Source organism: Dipodomys spectabilis, unplaced genomic scaffold, assembly GCF_019054845.1.
Source record: "Dipodomys spectabilis isolate Male_0828 unplaced genomic scaffold, ASM1905484v1 ptg000051l, whole genome shotgun sequence".
Classification (NCBI taxonomy): Eukaryota; Metazoa; Chordata; class Mammalia; order Rodentia; family Heteromyidae; genus Dipodomys; species Dipodomys spectabilis.
In genome coordinates, this window is record NW_024870728.1 from 2488449 (window position 1) to 2503729 (window position 15281).

Sequence of the window (15281 nt, forward strand, 5' to 3'; positions counted from 1 at the left end):
TATACACATTTTACAGATGAGAAAACAGAAGCTCAAATAGGCTAAGTAACTTGTCCACAGTCACTCAGCTAGAAAGAGGTGAAGTGAAAGGCAACCAGGCAGATTAGATTAGAGCAGGCCTTCTTAAACACAACTGCCAGGAAGGAGCATCTGAACAACTGCAAGCCAAAATAAGCTTTATTAATCTTTAAGATCTTGTGTTTTTCCCTTCAGGCAAAGCTTATTACCTTTTAATTTCATTAAAAAGCCTTTGGAATTAAAAAACTGTTGTAACACATATCATAATTGAATACTGATATACACAAGAGGATAAGTAATGGAGGTGTTATTTGGAATTTAAAAAGTAAGCAGGATACTATGAAAGATGGATAGAAATAATTGTTTTACTTCTCAAATAGCTTCTTAAACCCAAGACATTGTTCTTTTTTAGATAAACAGATCATACTGTTAATGTTTCTTACAAGTCATCTACATATAGCCCACAGATATTTAGTTGTTTAGGTGACTAGACAAAAAAAAAAAAAAAAAGGAAGAGCAGTTAGAAATTATTGCCTGAAATTGTTTAGATAGGGATACAGGTCATTGGGGAGCTCTATGTGGAGTCTTTTGAGATGCCCCTCAGTAGATGAATGGATCAAGAAAATGTGGTATATATACACAACGGAATTCTATGCCTCCATCAGAAAGAATGATATTGCCCCATTTGTTAGGAAATGGAAAGACTTGGAAAAAATTATATTAAGTGAAGTAAGCCAGGCCCAAAGAAACATAGCCCATGGTTTCCCTTATTTGCAATAACTAGTGTATGTCTGAATCAAGCAGAAAAGGTCAGATAAGTTAATGTTAGGGAAATGAACCCTAAGATATGTATTCAAATGTTTTTTTCTTTCATGCGATTGTTTCTAACACATTTATAAGATGATTTCTTTGTTGCTTTGTATGTCCCTCCCCCACAGTATAACCCCTGTTTTCACTGTATTTGATGTCAGTGTAATTTGTGGAGGGGAAGGGAAAAAAATAAATCGTTTAAATAGAGATACAGGTGGACCCATTGCAACAATGAGATGTACAAGTCATTATGTCGAAAACTAACTTTACAACTTTGGTGGTTGGGGGGGGGGAAGGTTCAGTGGGGGGGGGCGGGGGGGGAGGATGGGAAGGGATGGGAAGGGAAAAAAAAGGAGAAGGCTACAATGCTTGATAAGAAATGTACTCATTATCTTGCCCATGTAATTGTAATCCCTCTGTACAGTATTTTCACACACACACACAAAGAAAGAAATTATTACCTGAACAGAATGAACCCAAGTGATTCTACTGCTGCCCTCCTGACATCATCGTTGACATCACTTACCTAGGGGAAAAGGGCAAGTTGATTATTAATGCCATGCATTCTGTACTAGGCTGAATTCTCAGCTTGAATCTTTTTTTTTTTGGGGGGGGGGGGGGGAGGGGGTCTGGTCATGGGGCCTGAACTCTGGGCCTGGGGCGCTGTACCTCAGCTCTCCAGATCAAGGCTAGCGCTCTACCACTTGACCCACAGAGCCACTTCCGGCTTTTTTCTTTTTGCTTATGTTGTTCTGAGGAATCAAACCCAGGGCCTCAGGCATGCAAGGCAAGCACTCTACTACTGAGTCACCTTCCCAGCCCCCCAGCCTGAATCTTTCAAATGTGAATCAGCTCTCATTAGTATTCCTTCATTATGATGTCCTTCACCTTACCATGTTTATCAAAATATCATGCTAAAGCAGCACACCATAAATATATATTTTCTAAATGAAATATTTATTTTTAAAAAGGCTTTCCCCAATTTAGAGAAAAAAAAACTCATGTAAGAATTCCATTCCAATGTTAAAAAGTTTTTAACAGCCTGGTCAAGTTTAAGATTCAGAGCAACTTCTAAAGATATTTTAGCTGCATTCTAGTTTAGCATGACACTGAAAATCTAACTATTCCTTCAATGCAGTTTGCAAAAAGGTATGTCTTAAATACAAGCAAAATACATTTAGAGCATGGCACATACTATGCTATGAAAGGATAAATTACTAATAAACATTGTGGCATGTGAGTATCTCTGGAAAGAAGGAATCAACAACACTACTAAAGATTTTTTCATGAGAAGATGACCCTGAGTTTACCTGTTCCTAGCATAACAAGAAGCCCACTACTAAGATATGTGGAATATCCAGAGTGTGACCAGGCAGTATTTTCTTTTGTTGTGTGGCAATATGGGTCATTCAGCTTACTTGCTCGCTTGAGCCATGACTTCAGTCTGGCTTTTTACTAGTTATTTTGAAGATGGAGTCTGACAGACTTTCCTGTCTGGGCTGGCTACGAACTACAATCCTCTGTATCTCAGCAGTCTTAATACTTAGGATTATAGGAATGAGCTACCAGCGCCCTATTACTAGTATTTATTCTTGATAAACTACAATCAAATTGAAAGGACCATGGAAAAGCCACGTTCTCTTACAGTTTTGGTGTGCCTTAGAGTACATGAAAATTAACTTTAGGGGCTAGAAAGAAGTGGTTTCTTCTTGTTCTTCAGACTCCCTATCCTAAAATGACAAATTTCACATGGCTTTGCAAGGACACCCCCTGGAGTGTGGTTGAGAAATTACACTTGCATGGCTTTGAAGACTTCCCTCACACTAACATACATTATTCTGCTCTACTGCCTGAAAACCCAGGTGACACTAGCGCTTGTTATGGCTTATTATGTCCAGTGAATGAAAATATGCACCTGAGATCACTGATGGCAGACATGTGGCATGTGTACCACATCATCTAGATACTTTGTTCATCTGTAAACTTTTTCTCCCATCCTATCTCCACAAAATGTCAGAGTACTTACAGCAACATGAAGGAGGCGTCGAATAGCTTTGTTGTTCCCAGAGCCACAATAAGCCATGGCTACGGTATACATTCCAGACCTTCGAAGAATTGGGTCCTAAGAAAGGATAGTTCAACATCAGTCTTCAACTTAATCCAAGTAGAAACTGCTAATAGGCACAGTGAACAAGCCTGTAGTCTCAGTTACTTGGGAGGCTGAGGTTGGAAGATTACTTGAACCCAGCCTGGGGAACAAAATGAGACTCCAATCTCCAAGACAAAATCAAACAAATAAGCCTACATGCAAACAAACAAAATAGTAATTGTTACAGTATGATAGGTATAATATAGTAGTATCTATAAGGTTAAATTTTTTTTTAAAGAAACCATGAACTCAAGAATTCTTCCATGTTTGTTAGTTTCCTAAAGGAAGTGAAACTAATAAAGGAGGACTTGTTCTTCCCAATTTTATGACAGTATTTCTACCCTACCTCATACTCTTTCTCTTTCTCTCTCTATATATATGCAAACAGCCAACAATACAGCTATAGGAATCACTTATATTTAAGACAAAAAATAAAGAAGTTGGCTTCTCATTATTCCATATTCTCACTTACCTTTTTACCTAATTAGAGGGCAATATGGAATTTGATATTAATATCTTCATCAATAAATTGTGGAAGTAGTTCTTTTTTTATTAGCTTGTAGTGACTTTTACAACTTACAACTAACTATCTACCATACATAATAATATCACTCTAATAATAAAACTAGCTGGGCACTGATGGCTCATGCCTGTAATATTAGCTACTCAAGAGGCTGAGATCTGAGGGTCACGGTTCAAAGCCAGCCCAAGCAGCAAAGTCCATGAGACTCTATGTCCAATTAACCATAAAAAAAAAAAAAAAAAGCTGGAAGTAAAGCTATAGCCATGGCTCAAGTGACAGAGTGCTAGCCTTGAGCAAAAAATTTCAGGGTCAGCACCTTGGCCCTGAGTTCAAGCCCTAGGACAAGAGCAAAAAACTTTAAAGCAATAAAAATGAAAGATAACAGGAAAAAATTTATCCAAATAACTAATTATAGAGATATTACTGTTTTCTGATAAAAAGAATCATGACAATAAACTTTGTATCATATTTTATAAAAATGTTACCCTTCTTAATTTAGACATTTCAAGTACAGGGACTCATATTTATGTCCAGGGCTGTTGGGACTGCCATCCTCCTATTTATGTTTCTCATACTGCTAGGATGATAGGTACACATACTGCATCCAGATTTTTATTAGCTGAGATGAAGTCTCATGAACTTTTTGCTGGCTTTCAGCCACGATTCTCCAGTGTCTGCCTCCTAAGTAGCTAGGATTGTAGGCATGAGCTAACTGTGGCCAAATAAACTTTGTATCTTTCATTTTTTAAAAAATCGCCCTGGGGCTGGGAAGGTGGCTCAGTGGTAGAGCGTTTGCCTTACATGCCTGAGGCCCTGGGTTCAACTCCTCAGCACCACATAAGCAAAAAGAAAAAAGCCAGAAGTGGCTCTGTGGCTCAAGTGGTAGAGTGCTCGCCTTGAGCTGAAGAGCTGAGGGACAGCGCCCAGGCCCAGAGTTCAGGCCCCACGACTGGACCCAAAAAAAAAAAAAAAAATCACCCAGAGCCAGTGGCTCATGCCTGTAATCTTAACTACTCAGGAGGCTGAGATCTAACAATCACAGTTCAAAGCCAGCTGGGGCAGGAAAGTCAGTGAGACTCTTATCTCCAATAAACCACTCAGAAAACCAGAAGTGGAGCTGTGGCTCAAGTGGTAGAGCGCTAGCCTTGAGCTAAAGAGCTGAGGGACAGTGGCCAGGCCCTGAGTTCAAGCCCCACAGACTGACAAAAAAAAAAAAAAAAAAATCCTTTTCAAAATTGACTTGTAAATTCTTAAAGAACTTTTCTGGATCTGTTTATCTGAATTATCACTGATTTATAGCCATGGAGAAATTGAAGATCCTCAAATTACTACTTGTACTCACCTCTGCCAATCAGTGATTTTCCTTAAATTTTCTTGCAAATATATATTTTGCAAGAAATTTGATGAATAGGCTGGGAAGGTGGCTCAGTGGTAGAGTGCTTGCCTAGCATGAAGCTCTGGGTTTGATTCCTCAGAACCACATAAACAGAAAAAGCCAAAAGTGGAGCTGTGGCTCAAGTAGTAGAGTACTAGCCTTGAGCTGAAGAACCAAGGGACAGTGCCTAGGCCCAGAGCTCAGGCCCCACTACCACCTTAAAAAAAAAAAAAAGAAGAAGAAGAAGAAGAAGAAAAGGCCAGAAGTGACACTGTGGCTCAAGTGGTAGAGTGCTAGTCTTGAGCAAAAGAAGTTTAGGGACAGTGCCCAGGCCCAGGTTCAGGCCCCAGAACTGAAAAAAAAAGAAAAGAAAAAAAAAATTTGATGAACAAATGTACTAGGTCTTCTGAGGGGAACAGAGATAATTTTCTAGAGAACCAGAGTACAGGATGTGACAGAGAAGGTAAGTGAGGCTTTACCTTATCACGGCAGAGAGATTCAATGAGAGCATCAGCCTCTTCCATCCTCCCATACATCACTAATGCAATGCCAACTGCAAGACCACGCAGAATCTTCTCATGTTGAGTTTCTTGTGCGTAGCCAACCATATCCTCAATGGCCTGGGCGTTTTTAGAGCCTAACATAACCAAACCTAAAGCCAGGCCAGCTGCTTCTCCTAGTAAGTAAAAAATAAAGAGTGTTATGTTTACAGAGTCAATAAAACATATCCAAGCCAGGCACTGGTGGCTCATGCTTGTAATCCTACCTACTCAGGAGACTGAGATCTGAGGAGTGCGGTTCAAAGCCAGTTCAGGCAGGGAAGTCCATGAAACTCATCTCCAAAAACCCACCAGAAAACCGGAAGTGGCGCTGTAGCTCAAGTGGTAGAGCGCTCGCCTTGAGCTAAAGAGCTGAGGGACAGGGCTCAGGACCAGAGTTCAAGCCCCATGACTGACAAAAAAAAAACAAAAAAAACATATCCAGTAGGGTACCAGGGGCTCACACCTGTAAGCCTAGCAGGAGGCTCAGATAGAAGAATTGTGTTTTGAGACTAGCCTGGTACCAGGCACCAGTGGCTCACGCTTGTAATCCTACCTACTAAGGAGGCTGAGATCTGAGGATTGTGGTTCAAAGCCAGCCTAGGCAGGAAAGTCTGGGAGACTCTTATTTCCAATTAACCACCAGAAAACCAGAACTGGCGCTGTGGCTCAAGTGGTACAGCACTTGCTTTGAGCTGAAAAGCTGAAGGACAGCACCCAGGCCCAGAGTTCAAGCCCCATGACTAACAGAAAAAAAAAAGAGAGACTCTAGCCTGGGCAAAAGCATTCATAAAACTCAACAAAGAGCTGGATGTGGTCACATGCACTATCATCCTAGCTTTGTGGAAGTGTAAATAGTCAGATTGTGATCCAGATGTGCACCGGGGGAGGAAGTAAAGCCCTACCTCAAAAATCACCAAAACAAAAACGGAATAGAGTTGTTGCTTACAGTAGAGTATTTCCTAACCATGGTGAGACTGTGAGTTCAAACCCTAGTTTTTTCTAAGGGGAAAAAATAAATACCTCTCAAAAAACATATCTACTTGACTTGTATCATTCATCAAAATAACCACTAATTTCTATTAGCATTTTTTCAAATCATGTATCAAAAGGAAGATATTGCTTAGAAATACATCCATACATTCATAGCTGTTTTCCTTTAAAATAATCTTGATGAAATGTACCATTAAATCCTACAGTAACTTCAAGGGAGACATTATAGCACCATTTTTCTACATTATTGCCAAGCACCACAGAATATCCTCATGATACAGATTACTCATAACTTCTGCAAAAGTTAATACACAGGATATATTTTGGAAATACATCACAAAATGTGATTTTTATAAGATAAATCTGCCATATGGGGCAAAATCCAAGTCTTCAAGTAAATGATCCAAAAATTGTCCAAAAATGGACAATTACATTAATTAATCCTCATGTTTACTGTCTTTAGAAGTACCTGTCACAGCATCATCCTGGTAAAGGTTTGTTTTAAGCAAATCATAGACATCCTGGCGAGCAGTTCCCATGGCAGCCAAACCAAGGCCCAGACTGCCTCCATGTCGAACGATCTAAAGAAAAAGCATTGGTTCCAGTGATTTTTGTATACTGTATTAAAAATCTAGCCAGGCACTGGTGGCTCACGCCTGTAATCCTAGCTACTCAGGAGGTTGAGATCTGAAGATCCTGGTTCAAAGCTAGCCCGGGCAGGAAAGACCGTGAGACTCCTATCTTCTATAAACCACCAGAAAACCAGAAGTGGCGCTATGGCTTAAGTGGTAGAGCGCTTGCCTTGAGCTGAAGAGCTGAGGGACAGCACCCAGGCCCAGAGTTCAGGCCCCACAATCGGACCCAAAAAAAATAAAAATATAAAAAAAATCTAAGTGTCAATTCTAACTTCAATATATGTATTTTGGGGGGGGGGGTACTTCTCTCTCTATATATATATTTATATATATATACATTTTTTTTTTTTTGGGTCCGGTCATGGGGCCTGAACTCTGGGCCTGGGCACTGTCCCTCAGTTCTTCAGCTCAAGGCGAGCGCTCTACCACTGGAGCCACAGTGCCACTTCCGGCTTTTTTTTTCTTTTTGCTTATGTGGTGCTGAGGAATCGAACCCAGGACCTCATGCGTGCAAGGCAAGCGCTCTACCACTGAGCTACCTTCCTAGCCCCTAAAAATATATTTTGATATTACTTATGTACAGGTTGGCTCCATCATAGCAATGAAAGATCTAATAACACAAAATCTAGTGATAACTTCAATTTTAGTTTTAACAGATCATAAATTGCTGACATAAATTACAAGCAGAGAAATAAAATGGACAAAAGAAAGTGGACATAGAGAGTACAACTCTCTTTCGATAAATTTAAATGTGAAGGAGAAGAGAAAAAATGAACTAAGATGCAAGTGTTAGGAAAAGATTTTTTTTTTTTTTTTGGTCGGTCGTGGGGCTTGAACTCTGGGCCTGGGCGCTGTCCCTCAGCTCTTCAGCTCAAGGCGAGCGCTCTACCACTTGAGCTACAGCGCCACTTCCGGTTTTCTGGTGGTTTATTGGAGATAGGAGTCTCACGGTCTCTCCTGCCCGGGCTGGCTTTGAACCGTGATTCTCAGATCTCAGCCTCCTGAGTAGCTAGGATTACAGGCGTGAGCCACCAGCGCCCGGCTTAGGAAAAGATTTTTAGAGGGAAGGGAAATGAGTGAAACTTAGCATGTTTATGGGACAAAAAGAAGGAGCCAGTATACAGGAGAAGCTAAAGATAGAGAAGAGAAACATTTCCAGTCAAACATGGTAGTGAAGGGCTGGGAATGTGGCTTAGTGGTAGAGTGCTTACCTAACATGCATGAAGCCCTACGTTCAATTCCTCAACAAAAAAAGCTGGAAGTGGTGCTGTAACTCAAGTAGTAGAGTGCTAGCCTTGAGCAAAAGAAGCTCAGAGCAGTGGCCAGGCCCTGAGTTTAAGCCACAGGAATGGAAAAGACAGAAAGACAGGCAAAGAAGGAAGGAAGGGAGGTAAGGAGGGAGGGAGGGAGGGAAGGAGGGAAGGAGGGAAGGAAGTCATCAGGACTTCAAGCAGGTGTTATGTTAGGTCATGACCCTAATGCTATAGATACTGAACATGAAATGTTAAATCTTTTATTGATTTATTGTTGCCTTGCATGCATGAGGCCCTGGATTCGATTCCTCAGTACCACATAAACAGAAAAGCTGAAAGTAGTGCTGTGGCTTAAGTGGTAGTGTTAGTCTTGAGCAAAAGAAGCTCAGGGACAATGTTCAGGACCTGAATTCAAGCCTCAGAATTGGAAAAAATAAAATAAAATGTAACTCACCACATCAACAAAGACAAAGACAAAAAAACCCACATGATCATTTCAATAGATGCAGAAAAATCCTTCAACAAAATACATCTATTTGCCCCTCAGTAGATGAATGGGTCAAGAAAACGTGGTATATATACACAATGGAATTCTATGCCTCCATCAGAAAGAATGACATTGCCCCGTTTGTTAGGAAATGGAAAGACTTGGAAAAAATTATATTAAGTGAAGTAAGCCAGGCCCAAAGAAACATAGGTCCCATGGTTTCCCTTATTTGCAATAACTAGTGTATGTCTGAATCAAGCAGAAAAGGTCAGATAAGTTGATGTTAGGGAAATGAAACCTAAGATATGTATTCAAATGTTTTTTTTCTTTCATGCGATTATTTCTCACATATTTATAAGATGATTTCTTTGTTGCTTTGTACGTCCCTTCCCCACAGTATAACCCCTGCTTTCACTGTATTTGATGTCAGTATAATTTGTGGAGGGGAAGGGAAAAAATAAATCGTTTAAACAGAGATACAGGTGGACCCATTGCAACAATGAGATGTACAAGTCATTATGTCGAAAAATGAACTTTACAACTTTGGTGCGGGCGGGGGTGGGGGGGTAGCGGGGAGGATTGGAGGGGGTAGTGGGGAGGATTGGGTGGGGGGGGCAGGAGGGGAGGATGGGAAGGGGAAACAAAGGAGGAGGCTATAATGCTTGATTAAAAATGTACTCTAGCCGGGAGCTGGTGGCTCACGTCTGTAATCCTAGCTACTCAGGAGGCTGAGATCTGAGGATCGCGGTTCAAAGCTAGCCCGGGCAGGAAAGACCGTGAGACTCCTATCTCCAATAAACCACCAGAAAACCGGAAGTGCGCGCTGTAGCTCAAGTGGTAGAGCGCTCGCCTTGAGCTGAAGAGCTGAGGGACAGCGCCCAGGCCCAGAGTTCAAGCCCCACGACCGACAAAAAAAAAAAAAAAGAAATGTACTCATTATCTTGCCCATGTAATTGTAACCCCTCTGTACAGTATTTTCACAATAAAAAAAAGATATGCATGCATATATGTACATGCAAGTGAAAATTAAATCTTTAAATCTTTTTTATTGCCAAAAACAAAAACAAAACACAAAAACCCAAAATACATCTATTCATGTTAAAAGCTTTGGATAAGCTAGGAATAGAAGGAACATTCTTTAAAATAATAAAGGCTATAGATGACAGACGATTAGCCAACATCATACTGAACGGGGAAAAATTAAAACCATTTTCCCTAAAATCAAGAACAAGGCAAGGATGTCTGCTCTCTCTACCTCTCTTCAATACAGTTCTGGAAATCCTAGCCAGATCATCAAGGCAAGAAAAGGACATTAAAGGGATTCACATAGGGAAAAAAGAAGCCAAACTATTCCTATTTGCAGATGACATGATCTTACCTAAAGGACCCAAAAGACTCTAATCCCCAAGCTTCTAGAGCTGATCAGCCTCTCTGGCAAGGTGTCAGGATACAAAATTCACCCACAAAAATCAGTAGCCTTTCTGTATGCCAACAATGAACTAGCGGACAAGGAAATCATGAAAACAACTCCATTTGCAATAGCCTCAAAAAAAAAGAAAAGAAAAGAAAAGAAAAACAACCAACTAAAAGGAATAAATCTAAGGAATAAATCCAATCAAAGACATAAAAGATCTTTATAGTGAAAACTATAAACATCTGAAGAGAACTGGGAATGAGGCTTAGTGGTAGAATGCTTGCCTAGCATGCATGAAACCTGGGTTCGATTCCTCATTACCACATAAACAGAAAAAGCTGGAAGTGGCGCCATGGCTCAAGTGGTAGAGTGCTAGCCTTGAACTGAAGAGCTCAGGGACAGCACCCTGGCCCAGAGTTCAAGCCCTATGATTAGCAAAAAGAAGGAAAGGAAAGAAAAAAATTGAAAACAAGACTGACATAGAAAGATAATTAATTCAAGGCCAGCCTGCCTACACAGGAAGATCCTGTCTCACTACCATCCCATCAAAAAATAAGAAATAAAATACAAAAAACTCTGGATGAAAAAACCAGGGTATTTTGGCACAATATAATTTTCTAGTTTTAAGTAATGGAAATTTAGTTTTCCATCTCAGTACTTACATCATTGCTGGCATTCTTGAGCTGATTGAGCAGATAGTCAATTATGTCACCACCATGATTGGCATGAATGAGACCCAGTGCATAGAGACCTCCACCTTCCTGATAGGCTGATCCTGGAGAAGTATCCTTTGGAAGGTACGTTGCCATTAATTGTAATGCTTCCTTCTCATGACCCTGTAGATTTGAGTCACAAAGATGTCAATAAGAGAAAGGGAGAAAAAAAGCACACATAGTACCACTGTAATTTCTGTCTTTCTCCTAGAATATCCATTTGCTGGAGGAAAGAGAGGTAGTGAAGAAAGCTCTTTTTCCAATAGACTCAAATGAGAGCCTTTAAAAGACAACGATATTTAGAAAACAATGGAAATACTTCTATTTTTATTTTTTTTATAATATTTTCCCAAGTTCACCTTAGACTATGAAAATCACATTTAAATTTGCCCTTTGCAAAATGTAAAATAATGTCTTAGTCTTCAGCGGAAAGAATTTCTACCTTGTATTAAAAAAAAAAAAAAAAAACGAATATACATTTTAACTTTCTTGCTTACAAAATATACCTGCCAATGAACTGTAACAGGCATTTATTTCTTAATTCCAGAAAAATTGCTTCTGTTCTGATGCCCACTGCTCACAAAGAACAATATATATTACCTTATGAATTACACCCAAACTGGCTGTAGCAGTAAATTTTGCCCAGTTTGTTGCTCTGGCCAACCATTCCAAGTTATCTCTGTAAGAAAACAAAGCTTCTTATTACTGCTGATTCTATCTTACTTTCTAAAGTTTTTGAGACAGGGTTCAGTACACAGCCCAAACTCTAAATCCTCTCACCTTAGCCTCTCAAGTGCTATGATTAGAGCCATACAAAACTATGACTAGCCAAGTCCTTAATATTTTAAGACTTCTTTCAGAGATTAGTATATTTCCTTCAAAAGCCTATTATCAAGCTAACAAAAGGAATTAAGTAAAAATATGGAAAAAAAAATATGTACAGCTGGAAAGTGGTAGCTCATGGCCTACAATCATAGCTACCCAGGAAGGTGAAGTCTGAGGATTATGGTTCAAGGCCAGCCCAGGCAGATAAGTCCATGAGACTCTAATCTCCAGTTAACAACCAAAAAGCCATAAATGGAACTGTGGCTCAAGTAGTAGAGTGCTAAGCTTGAGCATAAAAACACAAGGACAGTGCCTGGACCCTGAGTTCAAGCCCAGGACTGGCACAAAAAAAAAGTATAAAATACCTAGGACAGAACTGGTTGGCAGAGAAAGCTCTCTACATAGACATACAACAATGTCAGTACAGTCACAGTTAAAGATGATTTTAAACCAAAGTAGAAACCTCTAAGCATATTTACCTTAGAAACTGGTCACTGGTAGTCCCACAGTGCATAAAAGAGTTTGCTATAACAGTTGCTGTATGACATACAGAATTCCGTACTGCATCCTACAAAAATAGTATTTTTATATTGACCAAGTATTCATATAACATTTATGAGAGTATGTGCGCATGCTTGAACACACTCAAGAGACCTATTTTATAATGAAACAGGAACAAATTGATTTGAGATTTAAAGTATTGATATTATTAGCTGGGTGCTGCTGCTCACACCCACAATCCTAGCTATTAAGGGAGCTGAGATTTGAGGATCGCAGTTCAAACCAGCCCAGGTAGTATGTGAGAATTTTATCTCCAATTAGCCAACAAAAAGCTAGAAGGGCTGTAGCTCAAGTGACAGAGCACTAGCCTTGAGCAAAAAAGCTTAGGGACAGCACCCAGGTCCCGAGTTTAAGCAGCAGGTCCGGCATCAAAGATGCAAATGAATAAATAATAAAATATTGATCTTGACTAGAGTTGTGGTTCAAGTGAGAGACATCAGCTTTGAGAGGAAAAAGCAAAGCAGAAAGGGTGAAGCCTTGAGTTCAAGCCTCTCTACTGGTACAAGAAAGGGGAGGGGTGGAGGGGAGGGAAGAGAAGAGGAGGAGAGGAGAAAAAAGCTAAATTTGCTGGTGGCTCATACCTATATTCCCAGTTATTCAGAAGGCTGAGATCTGAGAATTGTAGTTTGAAGGTGGCCCAGCCAGACAAACTCCAGACTCTTACCTCCAATTAATCACCAAGGGTAAAAAAAAAAAAAAAAAAAAAAGCTGGAAGTGGAGCTGTGGTTCAAGTTTGTTTTGTTTTTCTTTTGTTGTAAGTGGTAGAGTGCTACCCTTCAGCAAAAGGGCTAAGAAACAGCATCCAGCTCCACAACCGACAAAAGAAACAAACATTCTAGCCCCACAACCGACAAAAGAAAGAAAAAAGAGGGGGTGAAGGGAGGGGAAAAAATAAATTTCCATTATGATTAAGTTTCCTACCTTTGTGTTTTTTAGAATCATGAGGTCTGTGTTGTTATTTCTTATTAGGAACTGCAGATGTAACTCAATAGCCATTTCACCACTTAAAATTTTAATCATTTTCAAAGTCTGGTCCTTGGGCTCTGGACTCTGTCAAAATAAGAATCAAAATCCATATATTATTGAAATTACTAAGCCATCTTTATTCCATCAGCCCTAAATTAATTAAATTAAAAGTGTAAATATGCACAAACATACATACACACTCTAACATTTTAATGGTAGCATCTAGAAAATTCAATTATAATTATTTGAAAGGAAGAACATTTTACTTATTCCTTTTATTATATACAAGGATATATTGCCAGTCAATGGACAAATATTTATTCAAAGCTAGTTCCCAATGTAAAATATGAGCTCAGTTACTGCATACTGGCTTAACAAGCTTAAGACCCCCCCAGCTGACAACCTCAGCACCAAACAAACAAATGAAAAATTACTTTATACAGGGTCAACTTACATTTTCTTTGTTTATATTATTATTTTGGCAGTACAGGGGTTGCCTTGTACCTGCTAGGCAGACACTCTACCACTTGAGCCACACTTCTATACTAAACATACACTTTACAGACAAAAAATTCACTAGTTATGATTCAGAAAACCGAAGTATCTTTTTTTTTTTTTTTTGTCAGCAGGCCTGGGCACTGTCCCCTCAGCTCTTCAGCTCAAGGCAAGCGCTCTACCACTTGAGCTACAGCGCCACTTCCGGTTTTCTTGTGGTTTATTGGAGATAGGAGTCTCACGGTCTTTCTTGCCTGGTCTGGCTTTGAACCACAATCCTCAGATCTTAGCCTCCTGAGTAGCTAGGATTACAGGCGTGAGCCACCAGTGCCCCGCAAACTGAAAGTATCTTAAACCAACATATATGCATAATCTTATGAACAACTAAGACACCAAGACAACTCTCTACCCAGAAAAGCTGAGCTTTACGTATCTAAAAGTCCTGATAGAGAAAACATTAAATTCAACACATCACTGTTGCTACTCCTCCTATCCTTTTTCTATATCATAAACACAACTACCCTGTCCCCTATATGGTAAGATATAATTTTTCAATGTCATGTTTTTTGGTCACTTTGTGACAGGTTATTTGAAACTTTTCTACACAGAGATTGTTCTTTAGTAAGATCTCAAGATTTTTATTACTTTAAAGTGCTATTCCGAATTAATTTTGTAAAGTTACTGGGGCTTAACCTCAGAGCCTGAGGTTTCACTAAAGACTGGCACTCTACTACTTGAGCCATAATTCCACTTCTGACATTTTGCTACTTTATTAGACTTACTGAGTCTCAGACTTTTCTTTCCAGGCTGACTTCAAACTTCAATCCTCAGATCTTAGCCTCCTGAGCCACTAGTGCCCAGCACAAAGCAAACTATTTTTATAAAATAACTTTCCCCTTGAGTTTTATTTAACAATAACTTAAAAAGGACAGGTATTTAAGGGGCTGGAAACTCAAGTGGTAGAGAGCTAGCTGAGAAAGCAAGATGAATAAGTGAGGTTCTAAGTTCAAACACCAGCAATGCCCTCCTCCACCAAAAGAAAAAAAGCAGGTATGTATCACTATTTAAAACGTTTATGATGGGGGCTGGGAAGTTGGCTCAGTAGTACAGCAGTTGCCTTGCATGCCTGAGGCCCTGGGTTCGATTCCTCAGCACCACATAAGAAAAAAGAAAAAAGCCGGAAGTGGCTCTGTGGCTCAAGTGGTAGAGCGCTAGCCTTGACCTGAAGAGCTGAGGGACAGCGCCCAGGCGTAGAGTTCAGGCCCCACGACCGGACCCAAAAAAACCAAAAAACAAAAAATTGATGCACCATATGAATAACTGTTAAATGGCAACCTCAACTTCAAAAATACACTTACCGCCTCTGGTGTCTTTCCTACTAGTGCACTGCCTGTCTTTTCTTCTGTTTCCATTGTCTCACTAAAATGAAGAGAACCAACAATTCATAATTAATTTTTACCAAATAGAATCTGTGTTAGTTCATAGATCTGCAACTTGTCAAACTGTTATCATATTAAGAAAATAA

At 39.7% G+C, this 15281-nt stretch overlaps 1 protein-coding gene across 1 annotated transcript in view; it reads right to left on the minus strand.

Annotated features, from left to right (window-relative positions):
• Nucleotides 1-15281, minus strand: part of Psmd1 (proteasome 26S subunit, non-ATPase 1) — a 102041-nt gene that overhangs the window by 66024 nt on the left and 20736 nt on the right. The window contains exons 8-16 of the mRNA XM_042679019.1: nt 15115-15175; nt 13217-13345; nt 12214-12302; nt 11510-11588; nt 10859-11032; nt 6877-6988; nt 5355-5551; nt 2855-2950; nt 1290-1354 (exon numbers count right to left, since the gene is read on the minus strand). Coding sequence (XP_042534953.1) covers nt 1290-1354; nt 2855-2950; nt 5355-5551; nt 6877-6988; nt 10859-11032; nt 11510-11588; nt 12214-12302; nt 13217-13345; nt 15115-15175 — 1002 coding nt within the window. The remainder of the gene's footprint in view (nt 1-1289; nt 1355-2854; nt 2951-5354; nt 5552-6876; nt 6989-10858; nt 11033-11509; nt 11589-12213; nt 12303-13216; nt 13346-15114; nt 15176-15281) is intronic.